This window comes from Lipotes vexillifer, unplaced genomic scaffold, assembly GCF_000442215.2.
Source record: "Lipotes vexillifer unplaced genomic scaffold, Lipotes_vexillifer_v1.1 scaffold1008, whole genome shotgun sequence".
Taxonomy (NCBI): Eukaryota; Metazoa; Chordata; class Mammalia; order Artiodactyla; family Lipotidae; genus Lipotes; species Lipotes vexillifer.
In genome coordinates, this window is record NW_006772616.1 from 2,830,338 (window position 1) to 2,853,176 (window position 22,839).

The 22,839-nt window shown below is 46.0% G+C and overlaps 1 protein-coding gene across 3 annotated transcripts in view; it reads right to left on the bottom strand.

The window, feature by feature from the left end:
- EIF4E3 (eukaryotic translation initiation factor 4E family member 3) overlaps positions 1-22,839 on the bottom strand; it is a 65,761-nt gene that overhangs the window by 15,120 nt on the left and 27,802 nt on the right. For all 3 annotated transcript variants that reach the window (XM_007447662.1, XM_007447661.1, XM_007447663.1), the window contains exons 3-4: positions 8,354-8,426; positions 745-839 (exon numbers count right to left, since the gene is read on the bottom strand). In XM_007447662.1, coding sequence (XP_007447724.1) covers positions 745-770 — 26 coding nt within the window. In that variant the 5' untranslated portion in view covers positions 771-839; positions 8,354-8,426. The remainder of the gene's footprint in view (positions 1-744; positions 840-8,353; positions 8,427-22,839) is intronic.

A 22,839-nucleotide genomic window follows, 5' to 3' on the forward strand; every position in this document is an offset into this window, starting at 1 on the left:
AAAAACATCAAATTTTCTTTTTTTTTTTTTTTTTTTTTTTTTTTTTGGCTCAGTTTACGTTTCTGCCATTTGCTACCGAAGAGCTAAGATATATTCCCATTTTATTAATGAGTAAATGGCTTAGATCAGTTGAGGGACATGATGCAAGGATTTACTACTAGTTGGGACTCCAGCCTAGGCAAACTGGCTTACTGTCCTCCACCCTCAACACCACTCCAGCTATTAAAGAAGAAAGGCACCTTCCCCTCGACCCTGGGCCGTGATCAGTATCATACACTTTCTCTGTGGTCCACATGAGGTATGTCTGAGGTTATATGATCTTTGTTCATATAACAGATGTGGGTACCACATCTGTTCCCTCATCTCCCCTCCAGCCTATAAGCTTTTTCACTCCACTGTCCAGGTCATTATTGAACAAGTGAAAGAACAAACCCAAATGATGCCACACCCCGATACAAAGAACTGCACGGCACCCTCAGCAAGCTAACGAGGACCTATGTATTGTGAGACTGCAATGGGGTCCTCCATGGGCGGATGCTGAGACACCTGCTCATCACTCTGGAGCACAAGGGGAAACGGGTAGAGGGAAGGGGTCTATTTCAAAATTAAATCATGGCTAAAATGGCTTTGCAACACCACCAGGAGAAAATTACTTTGGCATTCCAATTTGGCATGAAATTATTTTATTAAGTTCACAACCATTTCCCTCCCACCTTAACCTCAAACTATACAGAAGACACTTACCAAAGTGGCCGCCTCTCTCCTCTCATTAAATGATAACTACATCTCAAAGGCAGGCTAGTCACAGGAGGAATATTATTGTACACGCTCCAGAATATCTTTAAAAGAAAAACACTTTGTTTAATACACCCAGTATTGACTCACTGTGCTGCTAGCTTATAAAATTAATGCATTAAAGAAAAAAAAATCAGATTCTCATTAACTCCTACCCATTCAAACTAGATTTTTCTTAGTATTCTTCCTAATTTTCTGCTAGAAAATGTAACATAACATTAAAGAATGTTCTTTTCTGAAGTCAGGCTAAAGTTGTATGCTTCAGGAAGCTATGGTTTAGCAAACATTCCTATGCAATGTGTCTCCACATAAAACAGGTTAAGGATCTTGCTAATGATTTTTCTGACAGGTATATGGCATCTAATAAAGCCTGTAGTGCTGAGTATGTGTACTGAACCATATTTCCTTATGACACTGACTCTGTCTTCTTTCTAAGCCTAGAGAGAGTCTGTTACACTTTGGACTGGGGGATGGGATGCAGAGGAGGCAAAGAGGAATCACCTCATGTGCTCTGTTCCCCTTCCTTTCCTCTCCCAGGAGGAAAAGGAAATAGCTCAGCTGCCAAAGCCACAAGTTGCCCAAGATGCACGGTGTTAGGAATTCCATGATTGTGTGTTCTCCAAACTCATATAGTGAAACCCAAGCCCCCAACAGGATGGAATTAGGAGGTGGGGTCTTCGGGCATAATTAGGCCATAAGGATGGACCCCCTCCCCCCATGATGGGATTAGTGTCCCAATAAGAAAAGGAAGAGAGTTAGCCCTCTCTGTCCACCTTCTCCAGTCCTAGAAGCCACAGACCAGGTCACGAGGTCATGGACGAGGTCACAGAGTGAGGGGCACCTTTCCCACCAGTACGTGCCCTTCATCACACTGACTATGCCACTGCATTAGCCCTAGCCTAGCACTTCTGCAATGATGTGGCAATGACCTGGGCAGAATTTATGGACACACTTATGGTAGAATATACATCCCTGCTTCCACCAAGAGGACTTTGGTGCCAGCAAACTTCAAGTCTCCTAAAAGGCATACCAGGCCAGAGCACCTGCCCTCACACCCTTGCCAAAGTTCTCGAATCCTAACTTTTCACCCAGTGTTTGAAGCACCTTGGAAAACACAACAAAATGCTTCTCCCGTGCCAAAGGTGAGAACGTCACACTAAGGATCGTGCTACAGTGTGTAGCTTTAGAAGCTTCTCCTGAAGACACAGACAACTGATTTTGTTAGTCTTGGCAAATGAGAGAGGAAGAGATTACAGCCCCAGAAGACACAGTGAGAGACTTCACCCTGACCTAAGGTACTTGTTCAAGTGCATATTTGCATGTTTCTGCATGAACACAAAATGAGAGTGAAATATGCGGTGACCTCATTGAACAGAGGCCCATTAAAGTCCGTGGCACTAAGTCGGTCTGTTTCCATATTGCAAACCTCACGCAGTGTGTAGAATACTCGTCAAGCGTGTATGATGGCAAAAGAGCTGAAGGAAGGAACCCGGCAACACACAGCTCCTTAGTTAGACCTTCTTTCTCCCCTGAGGAAGCGAAAGCGCTGTTTCACTGGAAACTTGATAATTCTTGGTCATATTCTCTGTAACATACTTTTATGTTTGTTAAATAATCTAAATTTTACTACAGATAGAACCTCGCAAATAGATTTCAAAAGCCCTTAGACTTATAATTAATTCTAAGTGGTCTGCAAACAGTAGATTGCAGTAAAGCTAAGCACAATGTTTATTAATAATAATGAAGTGTTTTTTTCAAAAGCCTCAGTGACAACCCGAGGAGAGGGAGGGAAGTCAGGCATCACTTATTCAGTCAACATGTGTGGACACCAAGGAGGGCAGGGCGCTGTGGTGAGTCCCAGGTGTGCTTAGATTCACCAGACAATGGTGTCCACTTAACAAATCCCCAACCTACTAGTCCTGATTGAAGCAATTATGCTCCTCCTAACAGTCCTTTGCCAAATAGATAATCAATGATTACCAGGAAAACTGGCAAATTTCCTCATTTTTTTACTAAATGTTCTGAAGGAAAAGAAAAAAAAAAAAGAGAATATACTTGAAAATGCTTGAGAAGAAAAGATGCCATGTGGTGACAGGCAACAAACACGGTGTTAAAAAGAAAAACATCCAGCAAATACACCTCCAAAAACCCCAACAAATCCAGAATTTCTTCCGCGGGTCACAGCATACAAATCTTTGAAAGTATTTTTGAAATTTTAAACAAACATTTTCATTCCTTAGGTATTTCTAATTGGCTGGGGCTTGCATCCCACCAAGTAAATCAATGGTTTATGGGAAGGGCAGAGCCCAGAAGAAAGGCAACTGAAGAGCTTAACGGATGTTTTTAAATTCACAGCAGATACAACAGGCTGAAAGCGAAGTGTTTCTAACCTGGGACAGCCAGGTAGTGGAGAGAGAAATGGGCTTTGCTTTGCATTCCGAAGGTCTTGACTTAAAGTGAGAACCAAAGTTTGGAGGACTGATAGGGGAGTGGGCAATTTCTCACCACGCAGTTAAGTCAATGAATGAAAAACAAAGTCTGAGTTAGGGAGCTACGTGGGGGTTCACACATTGAGAGAACAGGAGAAAAGTTGGGGGAAACAGCAGAGCAGTGTGTATTCGGCTTCCTGGGTAAGGCCCATTAGGTATATATGTTTATTGATGTTAATATTTTTCAGTGCACAGGGCTTTCACTTTGGTGAAAACCGAAAGACGTGATTGGACTCAGAAGCTTATACACCATTTTAACAAAGGATGACAAATTGTGGAGAGTGACCAGACAAAGGAAAGGGGGTCTGGGGCCCCTAGAGGTGGTATATGGTGTGACTGTGCTGAGGAAATACACGGTACATACATTTGCTTAGTAGGTTTGTTATGCAGACTCAAGGGGTAAGAAAAAGGGATACCTTGACAAATGTAAATTTATGTCACCTTTAAAAAGGTAATTTATGCCCTGATTTCAGGCAGATAGAGGAGGTCAGAGAGCTCCTCCTGGGTCTGCTGTTTTTCAACTGCCTTCAGTTCAAAGTAATTCTTAAGTTAAAGTGACATTTTTGGGGTGGCATATTCTGATCCCCCTTGAGAGACCAAGTTTTACATCTGAAGTGACTGAATCACTTCCACTTTACAAGATTTAATCTCCCACCCCACCTGCACAGCGGCTTCCACTGCCAACATGCCAGCAGACAGGATCCAGGTACTTTGACTTCAGTTCTGTTTCTGCACAACTGGGCTGTGACTATAATGTTGATCCCATCACGTACCCCACGAATAAATTAAATGACAGCTACATAGTCCTGTTATTCTCGATACTAAGCTTCACTAAGCAGAACTATGAAGCAGACCTGCCTGCAGGGCTTTTTCCCTCTCTTTTTTCGGGAGGGAGTTTCTCTCTTTCTTCCCTCGACCCTGTCCCTTCACCCAAATGGTTCACTGCAGGTCATTCTATTGCAGGATGCCACCCACCGTGGGCTGCCCTGCTGTGTTCCAGGGCAGTGACGACTTTGAATCAATCTTTCTGTCATTCTCCATTATCGGTCCTGACCTATAAAACCTCTCCTCCCAAAAGAGACAGCCCTCCTTTCCCAATGATTTGCAAAGCAATCTGCTGCCCTACCTTAATGACCTGCAAGAGCACAGCAGCTCCACAACCTTCTGATAAGGGATGATGCCTTGATATCACCGGCCATACACAAGTATAGAAGGAAGATTCTCTTCATTTTAAGAGATTGTATCTGTATTTCTCTGAAGACCTTCTGTTTATGATAAATGATGCTGGATATGCATTTACAGAAGAAATATGAAGCTTCTGTTTTCCGTAAATTTAAGTAAAAAGTCGGTCAATTTATGGGACCACTGCATAGGACATAGAACAACAGGACACAGTGTGGCAAAACCTTGAATGTGATACCTGAGGTGGGTTAGAATGCTACACAGGAATGAGTTTTCAGGGCTGGAATTTTGGTCTTGTGGTAGCAAGGGAGGATCCCCTGCAAATTGTTACCTGGCCGGTAACTCCCTTCTGCCACAGGTAAAATCAGGCTTGTTCAGAAGCTGTGTTCTATTCCGCGCTGCATGCATTTAGGACACAAAAACACAGAAGAAATGTGGAAAATTTTGAAATGTTTACAAAAGAGTAAAAGGAATCAGTAAGTGCCTGGAAAACACATCTAGATGAAACATGGAATTTTCCAAGAAAGGCAGGTAAGTAGGGAACAAATTTAACTCCAACCAGAGGGCATTACTGGTGGCTGTGATGAGACGGTCCTCAGCAGGGGCCAGTGGGCCAGCTGGAGACACAGCCCTCCCTCACTCCTCAGGCAGTGTGGACCAAAAGCAAAAGGATGGACCTAGAAAAGGAGGGAGTTCCAGTCCCAGAGCACAGCGCGATTGGCTGTTTCTGCCACTTTTCGGGCCACTTACCTCCCAGCCTCAGCCCCTCCAGCTAATAAATGGGGATAACAATTCCTCTGCCACCCCCATCAGCATCTCTGATTTGCTGAGGGCCTCAAAGTACAAAAAGACATATTATTCAACATGTCCTTATGGAAAGCAATCATTAATACCACATGATAACTACACTGCATCTAAACATAGATGAGGGAAAAACAGACACGATCAGGGACGTAATTTTTTAGTGCTGACAGAGCGAGAGTTCAAGAATCCACATATAACCACAAAATAAAAAGACAGTGGGGCAAACGCATACCCTCAAATGACTTTAAAATCAGCACCGAGGCTGGTTCTCAAATACTAAGGACTATTCACAGATATTAAGGACACAGCCTGAAATCCCCAAACTCATCGACAAGTTAAATACATTTTCATAAGTAGAGGTATTCACAGTGGTATAATCTGGGGAATGACTGCTTGAAATGAATCATCTAGAAGTAGTGGTACACAGTTCTGTGATTTAAAACATGACTGAAGAACGTACAAGAAGATGTTCCAAGAGAAGGAGGCAAATAACGGCAGACGAATTCATTATCATTATCCAGCACTTACTAGGTGCTTTTTACGTCCTTGTGCCATTTCACTCTCACAACCTCATGACGCAGTTGGTATCACAATTACTCCCATCTTAGAGATGAGCAAACAGATACAGAGAAGTTAAGGAACTTGCCTGAGCTACTAAGCAGCAGATGTGAGATACCGGCCCAGGCAGCGTGACCACCCTACACCCAGGCCCACAACCTCCCAGGTCAACCGATGAAGCTGAAGCGTAGAATCCAACCTTCTGTAAAAGCTGCCAACAGCTGAGGGCTTACTAAGTACCAAGCACTACTAAGAACTATGCAATCTCAGTTAACCCTCACTCAACCCTAGGGCGGAGGAACTGCTACTATCTGTTTTACAGATGAAGAAACGGAGGACTGACACATCGGAGACACACGACAGGACTTCCTGACCCCCTGGGGCAGTGTTTCATTATCATCCCCCTATGTTGAAGGAGCCCTTTTCCTAATCACTTTCTTGTGAAACTTTAATACCACCAAGAGACTATATATCTATTTATGTACCGTATGCCTATCTGTGCTTTCTACATAAGAACAGCATGATTTTTCTGGCCACACCAAGAATCATTTTTTGCCGCCATTGAGAATGTGTGGTTACAGCTTAACAGATCGTTATGTGAGCAGTCTGCTGTGACAGAGAAGTGGTTCATTTATTAATTTCTCATTCATTCATTTGATCCTTCAGTATTTACGGAGTGAAAGGAACCAGGCACAATATAGTACTCCATTTATATGAGGTTCAATAAAAGACAAAGCCAATGCATGGTGACAGAAATGTGAATAGTGGTTGCTTCCAGTAAAGGACTGGTAGGAAAAGGGCATGAAGAAAACCTTCCTGACAGGATGGAATTTTTAAATCTTGATCGGGTGACAGTTACACGTTTGTGTATCTTTGTCAAAATTTATCAAACTTCCACACTTAAGAAACCTGCATTTACTGAAAAAATTATATCCCAATGAAGTTTTTAAGAAGGTATTTCCTAGTATGTGCCGGCCTGGGTACTTTAAATTGGTCCCTGAAGACCCTATGTCACTTGCTGCCAGATACCAAGGCTCAACCAGTGCTCTGTTGTCATCACACAGGGCCAGGGAAACAAACCAATCCCTCGGTGTAACTTTACCAGTGTCTTCCTGGAAACCCAGGCACACTTGTGATGTGGATCCAATGTCACAATAGCATAGGAAAAGTCTAATGAGGACCTCAAAAAAAAAAAAACAAAAACCAGGGGGCTCTAAGAACTTCTACATGAGGACAGGCTTTAGAATCAAGTGCTCTGAGGTTTACACAGCGGTGCTGGGAAGAGGTAAGAAGGTCCATAATGTCACCACGGGGAGAAGTGAAGGGGACCCGTTCCTGGACTCTGAGAGCATCTGTCCCTCTGGACGGTGGCCCACGTGCTGTCGTGTGACACTGCTTGTACTTGGCACTGAATGCTTATTTACAACAGCACTGTTATTCTGCTCTCCACATGCTTAGGTCATTTTCTCAAATAGTTCAGAGACAGCCTGTGGTAGGGACTGCGTCTTTACACCCGGCTTAGGGCCCTCTGTGGCCACACGAGGCACTTTACAATCAGATTCCTGGGGCTGCATAACCATGAGTACTAAATTTCCTGAACCAGATACTGGGAGAAGTGTCTGAAAAAAGATCTCTGCACAACTCCTGTGCAAGTGAGAGGCTGCCGAAGAGACACCGATCTATTGGAATTTCTAACACGTTAAAAGACTTAAGGGCAGAACACACAATTTAAAACTGGCCCTTCTAGAAAATTCAGGACACATAGTCAATGCAAGTATGAAGCAGCCTTAACAGGCTTATCGTGTGTACAACAATGGAGGGGGAGAAACTAGATAGAATTTGCTTTGGAAGAAAACAGTAATGTGATCAACTAAATAAACCAGGGTTTTTTTGTGTTCATCCTAAGAGTTGGGTAGAGAAAGAACTAAGAGATCTAAGAGCTTACATTTGCTGACAACCTACCATGTATCAGGTCTCCTGCTAAGCCTGATAAAGACATCATCTCGTTCGGTCCTCATACCCACCCATGGAGGCAGGTGCTACCATCACACCAGTCTTACACAAATTAAAGGGCTGATCCCTGCCGAGTTTAGGATGATGGAATTTGAACGTGGAGTAGGACAAGGGTCCGAGACCTTCCACTTTCAGGCTCAACACTATCCTGCCCTGTGACTTTCAGTAAGCTTGCAGGTGGTGCCAGGGCCTCTCACCGATGGCAAACAGAGCCCAGAGAGGGAGCGGCTAAGCTGGTGCTTAAATGAGGACGCAGAGCGATATCGTCAAAACCACACCAGAGTCACGAGGGTCTGGGAGACGATAAGGTTCCACACGTCACCAAGAGAAGAGCAGGCCACTCGGGCATGTGCTCAGCTGGCCTTTGGGGTAGATGTGGCTGAGGGCTGCTCTGCCAGAGTGGACATGTGAGCTGAGGTCAGGGCACAGCCCCGGGTGGGCACTGCCAGCACAGCACAGGTCTCAGGTTGGATGATTAACTGTCCCACGAACAGCAGGTTTCTTGATCTTACCTGTACCGTTTGTACTGTGTAGATTTTCTTCAGATTTGATGCGCACTCAGCTGCTGTGGCACCAGGGAGGGATCTAAGCAAACAGAAGCAAAAGAGCAAAGAAACAAGGAAAATGTTTCAGTGTTCATGAAACATTCCACAATGTAATTTAAGTCTGCAGGTCTTCACACAAATCAGGTCTGAAACCACAGAAGCGGACACTTCTGGGATGCTAGTTAGAATTTAAAATGTGAAACTCCTACTTTGTCAAGTCAGGTGCTCGCGTCTCCTACAAATAAGCATATTTATCCTGTGGAAGTTTAACAGGAAAACTGGAAATGTAAGAGAGACACTGGAAACCTTAAAATCACATTTTAAAAAATAAAAAAATAACCATGTGATAACCAAGCCTTTTTGGCCTAGGACCCTGGATAGGAAACTGGGCCTGTTGTATGGATGACAATGACAATGCAGGGTCTTGACCTGGTTATATGATTGAAAAATTTGTTACTTCCTTGGTGGTAAATATTCGAGAACTCTTGGGTGACCTTTTGCCAACTTTAAGAAAACATGATTACTAAAAGTCACCCTCCGCCTCACTTGAATTTGCACGTGTTTCCAAAACACCTGCCTTTAGAAAATACTTTCTTTTTGTTTTTTTTTTTTAACATCTTTATTGGGGTATAATTGCTTTACAATGGTGTGTTAGTTTCTGCTTTATAACAGAGTGAGTCAGTTATACATATATATATGTTCCCATATCTCTTCCCTCTTTGTCTCCCTCCCTCCCACCCTCCCTATCCCACCCCTCCAGACAGCCACAAAGAACCGAGCCGGTTTCCCTGTGCCATGCGGCTGCTTCCCACTGGCTATCTACCTTACGTTTGTAGAAAATACTTTCAGTTATTTTCTCTGGCTGATTTAATTAGCTCTGCTGAACTCTGCGGTCAGAGTACATTAATCTTTAGTTTGCCATATGTTCCACTAGATGGCAACATACTACCAGCTTATTCACCAGAAGAGCCATCCACTGAGACCGGCTTCACCCAGCACCATGTCCTGGGTTCGGGGGTAACAGGACGTGGTGTCATCAACCTGCAGAAGTGAAGCCTCTCCATCCTTGCAACCTTTCCTTTCTCCCTGTACTGAATTAGCAGGTCTTGCTCAGGAATGTTGGGTTCCAGCTACATCAGGCCTCAGGTTGAAAAACTCAAGTAATGCTTGACAGCCCCACGTCTGGCTGTAAGAACTAAGAGGCTGGCGGTGAGGGGCAAGCACCAGCTCACAGCTGACCCACCAGGGTCTGGAATCTGTAAAAGGAATGCTCTTTACCAGCCACCGACCCTCCGAGACATAGTCCCCAGGGGACCTCAAGACGGTGAACTTCCTGGCAAGAGATGTGCACAAAACTGAGCCAGCTCAGAGGTGGAGGGGATGGCAGAGCAGAGGGCTAGGCCCAGGTGTGGGGCAAGCATCAGGCACAAGGGGCAGAGCTCTGCAGACTACAGTCCCGGAATTATGGCCCTGGGTGTTGAACCTGATATAAAAAACGCATTTCTGAACACTGCTCCCTAGCCTGGAGGTCACAAGGAAGCATAATTACGGACTAGTGTGGAGGCAAACAAGGGACCCTGTTGAGCAGGTGGAGTCTGATAAATCAACCTTCCCCAAAGCACCAGGTTTACAACCCTTTTCTAGTTATTATGAGTGTGCCGGATGTTGTTTGACAAATGCAAATCCACAATAACCACCATGACTGCATTCTGCCGCCAGACCCGAAGCCTCAAGTAGCTACGTTGCAGAACGTGATGAAGAGCGAGGTGCTGGGTCAGCACCTGCGACGGTGGCGTCTGACCCACGATGCATCCGTCGCTCTCTCTGGACTGCCCGGGGAACTACAGTATTGACTTACATAAATACTAATTTGCTATTTGATACAGGTTTTATGCTGTCTGGGGGCTTTAAATTACAAAAGGATTGGGGAAAGAAAACTAAAACAAAAAACCCCAAACCTTAACCTTTTCTGAGTAGGTTTTCACATGAACAGTCTATTGCCTTTATATGAAAATCTACTGGCATTTATTCTAATACTGACTTTTCTTCCTTTGAAGAGTTTAGCTGACTTCTCCACCAAATATGCCTAGAAGATATACCCCTGGCTGCCCAAAGCATATAGCAGAATATAGACAGGGTTCCTTCCCTAATGGGGTTGGGGGACAGGGTGGTATAAGGATCCAAAGGTAGGAAATGTCCGTTGCACTTTTTCATTTTTAAAACTGTGTATTTTGAATTTTTACTAAGTGTTTTTTTTTTTTTTTGCGGTACGCGGGCCTCTCACTGTTGTGGCCTCTCCCGTTGCGGAGCACAGGCTCCGGACGCGCAGGCTCAGCGGCCATGGCTCACGGGCCCAGCCGCTCCGCGGCATGTGGGATCCTCCCGGACCGGGGCACAAACCCACGTCCCCTGCATCGGCAGGCGGACTCTCAACCACTGCGCCACCAGAGAAGCCCAAATTTTTACTAATTTTTAAAGCTACCATTCAATTTATGATGGTTTAGCATGAGTATAATTTGTGTTCACCTCATACAACATGATGTCAATTTAAGCAAATAAAACATGAGAATACCACCATTTCACCCAGAAAAAAATACCACTGATAAACCTTTGCTTTATATGCCTCTTTTTAAACGCCTCTGTCTCCACCTTCTGGTCTTTTACTCATATTCTGATGCAGGAGATAATTATACAAAGTCCTTTAGGTCTGTTCAGTTTCGCTGCTCTAGGTTTCTGAAGAAAGCTCTACAGTCCAGTCTCCAGAGTCCAAGAAGGGTTCTAGCGTGAAACAAGGAGGCAGCGCTTCGTAGGACAACATTGCCGGGGGCTGACGTGCACGGACGGAATTCTTGCTTGTGTGCTCAGCAAGTCACCTTCATCACAGCACTGAAGCCTCGCAAGCCTGCGTATTCAGATGTCATTATTACTTCTTACCGTTTTACAGCAGAGCAGCCCAGGGCCCACAGAGGTTTGATAAGGTGTGGCCTCAGGACACAAAAACCTGATTTGCATACAGGTGACCTGAGACTTCCTGCTCTTTACCCCTCACTGCTAAACTGTCCAGTCAAGCCATATACACACTTACATTTTGTTTTTAATAAATTTATTTATTTATTTAGTCATTTATTTTTGGCTGCTTGGGTCTTCGTTGCTGCGCGCGGGCTTTCTCCAGTTGCGGCGAGCGGGGGGCTACTCTTCGTTGCAGTATGTGGGCTTCTCACTGGAGTGGCTTCTCTTGTTGCACAGCGCAGGCTCTAGGCACGCGGGTTCGGTAGTTGTGGCGCGCGGGCTCAGTAGTTGTGACGCATGGGCTTAGTTGCTCTGCGGCATGTGGAAGCTTCCCGGCACAGGCTTAGTTGCTCTGCGGCACGTGGGATCTTCCCGGACCAGGGCTCGAACCCGTGTCCCCTGCGTTGGCAGGCGGATTCTTAACCACTGCGCCACCAGGGAAGCCCCTACACACTTACATTTTTTAATGGAGTTTTATAACTGACTCTTGGTGTGTTCTCATCAAGGCGGCCGTTTTTGCTGAATCCTACTTTTAATACAAGATCGTGTCCACATTATGTTCTTCGAACAGTCTTTCCATCAGATAAAGGTAGAGAAGGTCCTCACTAAAACCAACAGGATCACGCTCAACGCTAGCTCTATTCTGCTTAACACCTTAGGATGCTGATATATTGGTGTTTGAAAGGAAATGCGTCAGCTTCTATGGAAAATGACTTGCCTAATTTTCTTTTTGACATCTTTATTGGAGTATAATTGCTTTACAGTGTTGTGTTAGTTTCTGCTTCATAACGAAGTAAATCACCTATACATATACATATATCCCCATATCTCCTCCCTCTTGCAACTCCCTCCCTTCCACCCTCCTTAGCCCACTCCTCTAGGTGGTCGCAAAGCACCAAGGTGATCTCCCTGTGCCACGAGTTGCCTCATTTCTTAATGAAGGAGGTTGGATTCTCTAATTTTCAAGGTTCCTTCCAGATGCTGGACAGTTTTATGAATATCCAGGTGTCAAAATAAGAAAAATGCTGTCAGAACTTCTGACAGTAATGAATCGTTGGCTGGCTTGGCCAGCGCAAGGAAAGCCATTCTCCTGTAAGCCAAATCTGATCCAGACAGTCACTAGAAAACACTAAAAAGCCTATACCTCGTGCCTGAACCTCAGCCATCTTTAGCAAACAGAACTGGGCCATATCCACAAAATCAATTTTAAAAGGGAAAACAAGCCGAGATTTGTAAGTGATCTGCCTTGTAAACAGGTCAGTCTGTACCGGACTTGCTGATTCAACGGTGAACTGGAAGCTGTACCATCTACAGTTACTGTTTCTTAAAGTAGCAGTGAGGGCAGCTGCTGGCAAAGCTGCAGCCCCAGGAAGCAGGCAGCCGGCAGCCCTCTCTTCCCTGTTCCTCTAACAGATAGTTGCAGCAACTGGAAGGGAAGTGTGTGCAGTGGATTTCAGTGAAAGAGACATTTTTTTTTTTTTAAAACTGGTATGATACATACAGTACATTCTCACATCTTTAAAAAAATCTTTTGACTTCCTTCATTTTACAAACCCAAACCTCTCAAAAGAACCCTAACCAAACCCTCTCTCTGCAGACCAAGGGTGCTCATCTAGGTAGAGGTGATGGGGCCTCTGAGGAGAAGACATTTCCGGTTATCACCACTTGAGGGGTGCTGCTGGCATCGAGTGGGCAGAAGCCAGGGCTGGACAGGATAGCACCCGCAACAAAGGGTGATCAGGTCCAAAATGGCAAGAGTCCATGCTGAGAAACCCTGCCGTACATGTGCAACAAACAGCCTAAGAAGAACTACAATCTATTTAACCACCAAAGATTCATTGCACACCTCTTTTAGCTGACGAGGAGACAGCAGTGCTCATTCGAGACGAAGCCCTTGTCCTCATGAAGCGTATGCTCTAGAACTGGCACCCCTGCCTCTCTGAATTTCCCAGATTCCTGAAGGCAAAGAAAAAATGTTTAGGTTCCTCTTTGTTGGCCTGGGAGGCAGGAAGTGTGAGAGAAAGTTGAGGGAGGAATCTAGCAGTAATATAACGTTGAATGTGTCCATTCCTGGAAGGCTATACGGCCAAAGCTGTGGAAAGTCGCAGAACCAAGGAATCAGGACCTACTTTCACATTCTTTGAATACTATGTCACCCTCTCACAGTACACAGCTGGAGCTGGGAACACAGCAGTGGAACAAGAAACGCCTCCTGGTGGATCAGGTTAAGGAGTTGGAATTGTTCCACTAGGAGCTTCCCCTCTGATTTAATGATAGTAATATAGTAATGGCTTCCTTTTACTGAGCACGTACTATAGGAGAGGGGTTTGCATATAGATCTCTAATCCTTACAGCAAGCTTGCCAGGTTGGTATCATTATCTCCATTTACAGACTAGGAAACAAACTCAGCGAGCCTGTTTTTGAGGAGATCTGGGTTCTTTCCCTGGTCTCTCTGGCTCTGATGCCCACGATCTTCCTCTTGGATGAGGACGCTTCTCAGTAAAACACCAAGCAGTCACTGTGAGCATGGGTGGTCACAGATAGCACATCTTCCGCCAAACCCCCCTCTCAGCCCTTCTTAGGTTATCTACTCCATCCCTGGGCCCACCCACTGCCCTTGCCACTCACTCTCTCCTCCACCACCACCACCCATTTAGCCACACTGCTTGGGGGGCAGGAGCTGCGGGGGGAGAAGCAGAGACGCGGGACAGGGTTAGACGCCACCAGAACCCTTGGCAATAATGATACCCCAAAACGTGATACAAGGAACACAATTCGGGAAGAACGCATTTACAGGTCATCATTTTCTGAGGCTGGACACGAGAGGAAGATAATTTACCAAACGAAAGCCAAGCTGGGCTGTGGCAGGAAGGCAGGAAAGCAGAGGGCTTGAGAGGATGGTCTTTGAAATCGACAGAGCTGAGTTCCAGCTCTGCCAGCCACCCGCTGTGTGACAAGCCTGACTCTGCTGACCCTCGCTTCCCCTTTCTGAGAACGGTCTCTACCCCTACTTAGACTGCTACTTAGACTGCAAGAGCTAAGGCGCATAAAGTATTTACACAGCAACTGGCATCTAACAAGCAACAGTGGCTGTCGTCACCAGCGGCAGAAACGAGAGCACAAGAGGAACAGAGCGGGAAGCCATCACAACTAAGAGACACCGAGCACATTTTCTAATCTGTGGGACCGAGGGCAAAAATCCCAAGAAGTCTGTGAGAGTGACACAGAGCTGAGAAACCCCTGGGTCCACCCTCAGGAAAGAAAGCCCATCCGGTGCCAGTCTCTCTGGGCTTAAGGCCACAGCTTCCAGGAGCTGCTTTCACTTGGACCTGGCGAACCCAGAAGCTGTTATGGTTAAGGCAGGAGTGGGGAGGGATCCTCCGAGGTCTGCCAAGTAGATGACTAGTGTAAGATGTCAGGGGAACTCTTAATGTGACAAAATCCCCAAGTCCAGCTTTATAGTGCCCCTGTGTGTCTTCAACTTAATCACGGAATTAGAGCAAATGCATCTTAAAGATTCTCTATGCAAAACTGGTTAAAATCCCTTTTCATTTGGGGAATTAGGAGAAGGCAGGAAGTTCAATAATTTGGACCAACTATTCAACTTAAATGGTTTCCAGGCACGTAACCACCATTTACATGTAATAATTCAATGTGTTATTTACAAATCATCTTTATCTATTCATTAAAGCAGGTTCCTGAGAATCTTGCCAAGACAGAACTCATTTAGCTCAATTTGAGTCTGAGATGCTTCAAAGCATTTTTATCCTCCCTCTTATTCGAGAGACACTTACTGTGCTCCCAGTAGATGAAAAGATCACACATCGTGTGCTACATGCATGCATCGTTAATTGAACACCATGAGGTAAATAACGGTTGCAACCCCACTCTGCAGATAAGCAAACTAAGTCTCAGGGTGGCGACTTGCCCAAAGGCTCACCGTTGGCTAACAGGAGGGTTGGTACTTGAACCAAGGGTCCCTGGCAACCTGGCTCTTTGTGAGGAGCCCGAACTAATCACTTCCAGCAGGACGCCCTACCCTGCTTGGTGCTGCGAACACAACGCGGCACCAAATACATTCTCAGCTCTGCTGCACCTTGCAACCCTCAACCCTGACTTCCCAGCAGTCTAAATGTGCCTTCTCCATTAAACCCCACCTGGGTGCTGCAAGCTAAGCTCAGGAATAAAATTCATCAGGACAGATGCCTTTGTCAGTACCTCAGAAATTATCTTAACCATTCCTTAGCAGACCACAGCAACACTTACCAGGGACCTGGATTTCTGGAGATGCTTCCTACAAAGGAAAGAAGCTGAAAAGGTTTCCCCAAACCCTGCCCACATCCCTGCCACTTATATTCCATCAACCAGCAGCATTACCTGGGAGCTTGTTAGAGCTGCAGAGTCTCCAGGCCGCACCTGACACCTGCTGAATCCCAAGTGATCTGTCTATACATTAAAGTTTGAGGTTTGTTGATTTATATCATGTAAAGCAAATCACCATAAGAAATGGGAAATAAGAGCTAATGGAATATAGACAGCATCATCAGAAAAATGTAAAAAAATCATCATTTTCACAGATGCATTTTTTTTCATGACCCAAAGAGATGATTAAGACGGGGTTATCATTAAATGCGAAGGACAATCCTATAAAGGCACTTAAACACGGGTTTTAGGTGGGGCTCTCTTCTTTTTCTCTGCCAATTTTAAAGCAGGGAGTCCTTGGCTTAATTATCTCCTGTGACACTGGCCCCTAGTTTCCTTATTTGAGAAATTCAGTGGCAGCTCCAGATGACCTCTCAAGTCCTGCCCAGCTCCCATATTTGAGGATATGAAATACGGGAGAACTGTGTCCCATTCACTGTTCATATGCACAGGGAAGCAGTGTTCAGTGGGGTGAGGGATGCCAGTGCTTTTGGGGGTCACACAGTCCTTACTCCAAACCCCGTTTCTGTTCTACGTTAGCTGTGTGACCTCAGGCAAGTTACCTGTCCACGCCTCAGCTGTCTCATGTGTAAAATGTTGCTGGTACAGCCTACTTCAGTACTGTGAGGATCCTGTGGATAATTATGTACAGCTCCAGTCTAGTGCCCAGTGCACTGAAGCAAACAGCTGTGAACATTAATAGCTTAAAGTGAAAAGAAAAAAATGTTTAAAACTTTACATATGTTACAGGATAGCCAAGTTATGGATACACATGCCCAGGGCACATGCACACAATAAACGTTTGGTGAAAAAACGAATGATGACTTCACCTTATATGAGAGATCAGTTCATTTCAGCCAAGAGAATAACCTAAACGGGGAAAATTTTAAAGCCAGGGATATGTCCCCTAAAAGCCCGTCGTCTTCTTGAATTTACTAACACCAGGCTCAGGGGCCAGAGAGAAAATCTGCACGAGCCCAGATACTCGATGAAGGGGGGTCCCTTGTACATCATTCACTCCATTAAAGATGATTTCATTTTAATCACTTTTAAATAGATCTGTGGCTTGTGGCTACACCAGCTTCTTGTCTGAGAAAGGGTCACCTGCAAAAACGGGCCAGGGCCTATTAATAACATTTAATAATGCATCTATTGAAACTATCTAAATGCTTTATTTTTGCAAGTTTATTTGATTTTGAATTTTTTCCCTTCTCTTGTCTATTGTCACTCCTGGCCTATGAGTTCCTTGCCGGTAGCAACTGGGACTCTTTTCATCTCGATATCTAATTAATCCTTTCGTACACGGAGGCTGGGTGAAAGAGAAGTGTAACGGTGTTCCAGAGCTGACAACGGAACTAAGAAGGGCCAGGTCACTGAAGTCTTGCCAGCTGTCTTAGATTTGGAAATAAGGAAATGGCATCTGTAATCCTGAAAGCAGGAAAACATATTTTCGAGAAGCTAGTACCAGGTAAGGACTAGTAAGCTTTCTGAGTGAGGATGTTTAGGACCTTTAGGCCTGTCTGTAGGAAGCAGCTACTGACCCACAGTTGGACAGGCTGTGATCCCCTAGGTCAGGGCCTTTCCCTGCCTGAAGTACCCAGAACCCCTTTGCCTCTTACAAAAAATAAAATCCTGGCCATTAAGAGAGCTTGTGGGTTCAGAAAGGCAAGAATGGGGAAAAAGGATAGGAAAAGTCGAAACTCCAGCCACTTTCTCCCTGTCACCTACGGCCTTCCATGCAGCCCCCTGCCCTCACCTAGACCCAGTAGGCCGCTCTGGGATGAACAAGGATGATTTGCGGATCCTCTTTGTCAAGCTGGTCCCACCCCGCCTCCATGAGACGTGTTCTTATGGAGACACCACTGGAACACACTTGAACGTACTCCACCCTGGAAGGTGAGTCCCTCTAAAATTCAGTACCTGGCTGAACTCTTCACTGATGCCACTGAAGCAGATGGTGTGTAACCTCCTGGGAGGCCCAGGCCCATGTTGTCATCTTTGCACTCTCAGCACCTACAACAGTGACTGGCAACTAATATGTTCCGTTAACCTCATCAACAAGCAGAGCAGTAACTGTGAAGTTTTGGCACCTGAGGCATTTGTTACAAATGCACATTCTACCCCAGAGGTCTGACGGAGCAGGTCTGGGGCAGGGACAGGAGCCTGTATTTTTTAACGCTGACTGGGCGGAGCTAAGTCCTGATGGGGTGGGGTCGGTGGGCGATGTAGGGAGGGCCCACCTTTGTGATTCAAAACGCGAGAGCGCAAATACTCACTAGGTACCTCCTCTGCACACTAAGGCGCACTCCAGGAGCAGACACAAGGCAGTTACGTGTCTTGTGGTCATGAGCGAGGGAGGAGGAATTAACGATCTTTAATACAAATACAGGCTATAAAAATGCGGTAGGACCACAAAGGAGGTGGGCTTAATCATGCCTGGGCCAAGTGCTTTGAAGGACAATTATAGAGGTGGCAACTCAAGAAGGCCTCGAAGGATGTGTGGCAGCTTTTTAGGTAGACGAAGGGGAGGAGGGCAACCCGAGCAGAAGGAACTTCACAGGACAAATCTCAGAGGCTGGCAAGTCCATGGTTTATCCAGCAGAAGGGCCAGAGAGAATGGGCCGACTGAGCGGTATAATGCAGTTGGGGAGACATAGGTGATGAAGCTGAAAAGGAGGTGGGTTTCACATTAAAAAGAGCAATACAGAAGTTTCTACCACAAAAGTCAGTCAGAGCTGCTGGTAAAGGTAGGGGTGCAGACCCACAATTCCACCTGGCTGGAGCACACAACCCCACAACAGAGGCACCCTTAGGTGGTGAGAGACAGAGTCAAAATCCACTGCCGTGGCAGAGGAGAGGGGCAGGGGAGTTTTGGAACGACGAGACCAGGCGTAGTTTAGAAGGCTAAGCTGTGAGCCCAGGTTGGGGAGGCCTGGGGAGAGACAAGTTTGGGAGCAGGACGCTAGAGAGTGTGACCGGGGCTGGAGGGGCCCAGGATGTGCAGAGGGAGGGACACGGAGAGGACGGGATGGCTTAGCCTTGGAGCAACGTCAAGTACAGAACTGGACGGGGAAGGGTACCTGAGACAGAAGGGGATCCCAGGTAGGATGGTGGTGGTGTTGACCGTAACAGGGTAGGTTGTGTGTGTCCAGAACTCAGGAGAGAGGTCAGGGCTAGGATGCAGATTTGCAACTGGTAATTAGAGTAAAATCAGCTGCCACGGGAGAAGGGAAAGTCACTGTGGGTAGAATTCAAGAGCCCCCTAAATATTTAGTGTGGGCTGAGCTGTCCTAGGCTCTGATCTAGGAGCTGAGGACAGAGTGGTGGGGAAAAGAAGCGTACATTCTGGCGAGAGAAGACAGACGAACAGTGCTAGCCCTACAGAGAGAATAAAGCAGGAGCAGGGCCTCGGGGAACGTGTCAGGAGATGCGGGTCATTTTGTATCAATGGTCAGGGAAGGTCTCGCTGAGATGACGACATTTGAGCAGACTGGAAGTAAGGGAAGCGCAGACCTAGCAGATGACTGAGGGAAGAGCATCCCAGGAGGAAGGACGCCCACTGGCAAAGGCCCATGCTTAGGATGATGGAGAAAGAGCAGGGGGCCCAGCAAGCCAGAAGGGCATGTGCAGTAGGGAGAGCGACAGAGAGACAGCAGGAGAAAGGTGTACCAGGCGGGGGCAGGAAATGCTGCAGAGTCTCATGGGCCACGATAAGCACTCTGGCTTTTGCTCGGAGAGGACCCGGGAGCAGAGAAGTGACATGTTTGAACTGTGATATTTAAAGGGACTGCTCTGGCTGCTGTGATGGGAATGAACTGTATGGGGCAAGGGCAGAAGCAGGGAGAGCAGTTAGGATGCTCTTGCCTTCATCCAGGTGACAGATGTGGTGTGGTCCAGGGTCTGGGATGCAGGTGGTGAGAATACATTGGATGCTAGATGCATTTTGAGCATAGAATCAATGGCATTTGTTGTTAACGGACGTAGCAGGAGGAAGAAAGATGGGGAAGGGGGATAGAAAAGGGGGGGGGGAGGTAAGGAGGAAGAGGAAGAGAATCACAGATGACTCCAAGATTTGGCGGGGGGTGGGGGATGAACAACTGGAAGGATGGGGTGGCCGTTAGCTGCTCTGGTCTGAGATGACACAGACGAAGGAGACGAGGTGGGGAGGGCAGCCGAGGAAGTGGTTTGGCACGTGTTGAGTAAGGATGTGTATTAGACATCCACATGGAGACGGAGCGGAGGAGTTGGATGCATGAGTGTAAGGTTTTGGGAATCACCAGTGTACAGACACAGCTGAAAGCCTTGTGACTGGATGAGATCACTGGTGTGGATGGGAACAAGAAAAGAGGCCTGAGCACCGAGCCCATGGATAAAACTTAAGAGGACAGGGGAGGGTCATATCATGACATGAAAACAAAGCAGTCAGAGGCACACAAACAAGAGTGGCCTCCAAGAATCAGGACAGGTCCGAGTTTTACACAGCCAGGAAAGGGGAGGAAAACTCTTCATCCTACACCGCCAGCCAAAATTATCCCCCAAAAGTTTGAATCCTTAGCCATAAAGTCTAATTAAAAAACAAAACAACAAATAAAGACTTACTGGAGTTTACTACTGAAACTGCAAATAACTCTACTGGGGGGACACTCAAATTCATCCATGACGGGAATAAATTAGGATGCTGGCTTCCTAACACTGAACTCAGACAAGTTGCTCTGGGGAACCACTGATGGGTGAACGGGTGGTAATTAGGGGGCACTGGATAATAATTTTAGTAGTTAGCATTTACTGTACACGTATTCTATGCTAGGACACTTGTTGGTGTTTTACACTCATAGCACTCATGTAGCCCTCAGAATATCCTATGATTATTTATCCCCATTTCACAAACCATGCAAGTGAGGCCTAGTGAGGCTAGAACATTTGTTCATCGTCACAGAGTAGGCTGGAAGGTAGGACAGGCCAAGAGGTAGGTGCCAAAGACTTTCAAGTAGCAGGAGACGTTTGGATGGTGTGGTTCTCGAGACTGACGTCATCGGTGGCAGACATCAGCTACCTGAGGTGAAGGCTGGCCCTGGAGGGCTCTCCTGAGAGCCTTACCACCCTCTCTACAATCTTGTTTCTCTGGGGGCGGGGAGAAGATACAAGGGAACCTCTAGAACACAATGTGTTCACAACCCCGAGGGAAAGAGGGGCACCCTGCCTCTCCAAAGTAGCTATGGGATGACGGATCAGGCAAAATGAATTCATACGTGCAATGCTGGAACTAAATATTATTTCTAAATTATTACAGTCACTTCTGTTGAAGATTTGGACATGGTGGCAGTAACATGTTTCATTTGATTACTGGCTTTCAGAGAACAAAAATGTGCAAACACACAGTAGAAAAGCTATAGTCTGTCTTCACTGGAGTTACCGTGGTCTTAACTTAAAAGATATTAGATATTCTTTAAAAGTTATGTTAAGCTACAAAGATATATTTACAACACAGGGAATAGAGTCAATATTTTATAATAACTATAAATGGAGTATAACCTTTAAAAATTATGAATCACTATATTGTACACTGTGTAACTTACATAATATTGTACATCAACTATGCTTCCAAAAGAAAAAGGATACCAGATATTCTTTAAAAGTTGTGTTGCTATATAGTATTAGTATCTTAGACCATTCTTAAAAATGTTGTGCCTGTAAGGAGACTAATTTTTGACCTGTTTATAAACACACTCTCTTGATACTGTTTCCAGCAGCCCATCAGTATCCAATGGTCCAGAGGTCCAGATTTAACACCTTGAAAACAGATACCAGGTAACAGCAGTTACAACACACCTTTGAAAACAAAGACACACATGATTTCATTCTGCTACAATTTGCCAAAACCATTCTTGTTTTTACAGTAAAACGCTCTTAGTATCTCATAACGAAAGTGAAAATATTAAACAAAAAACAAAAAACAGACTCACTGTATCTTACCCACCACCCAACTTCTCTGTGTCCCCAGAAAAGACAATGACTCCAAGTGTCAGTTCTTGTAGATGGTTGCTAATTCCAACAGGAAGAAAGGAATGAGCTTGTCTCCCTAAGAAAAGACGAATATCACTTTTAAAAAATCTTGCAGGTATTTTATGCAAGGCTTTTAAAAACCAGATATGCGGGCCTCCCTGGTGGCGCAGTGGTTGAGAGTCCGCCTGCCGATGCAGGGGACGTGGGTTCGTGCGCCGGTCCAGGAGGATCCCACATGCCGCAGAGCGGCTGGGCCCGTGAGCCATGGCCGCTGAGCCTGCGTGTCCGGAGCCTGTGCTCCGCAAAGGGAGAGGCCACAACAGTGAGAGGCCCACGTGAGACAAAAACAAAACAAAACAAACAAAAAACAGATTTGCGTCTGCTGAGTAAATTTCACAGAAAACGGGCACACCCATGCCTCCCTAACAATTAACCAGAGATACAGTGTCATCAAAACTTCCATAAGGGGCTTCCCTGGTGGTGTAGTGGTGGAGAGTCCGCCTGCCGATGCAGGGGACAAGGGTTCGTGCCCCGGTCCGGGAAGGTCCCACGTGCCGCGGAGCGGCTGGGCCCGTGAGCCATGGCCGCTGAGCCTGTGCGTCCGGAGCCTGTGCTCCGCAGCGGGAGAGGTCACAGCAGCGAGAGGCCCGCACACGGCAAAAAAACAAAACAAAACAAAACAAAAAACTTCCATAAGCTCTTGGGACAACCCTGAAGTGTCATCCTTGGGCACCCACCGGCTGGGTGACAGATACTATGAAGGGACTTTGCAATTCATCCATTTATTCATCTGTCAAAAATTTCCTGCGCTCCTACTGGGTGCCAGACACAAGTTCCTGTTCACTGGCCCATAACAGAGGGGGAAATGTTGAGGGATTGAGACAGATGGAAAAATAAACAGTTTCCCACACAGCACAACTCAGTAGCATTATGAACTTTATGAAGAAAAACAGGGAGGACATGAGTGAAGGGAGGGAGGAGGGGTGCTAACTTAGATGCGGCAGTCATATAGGCATTC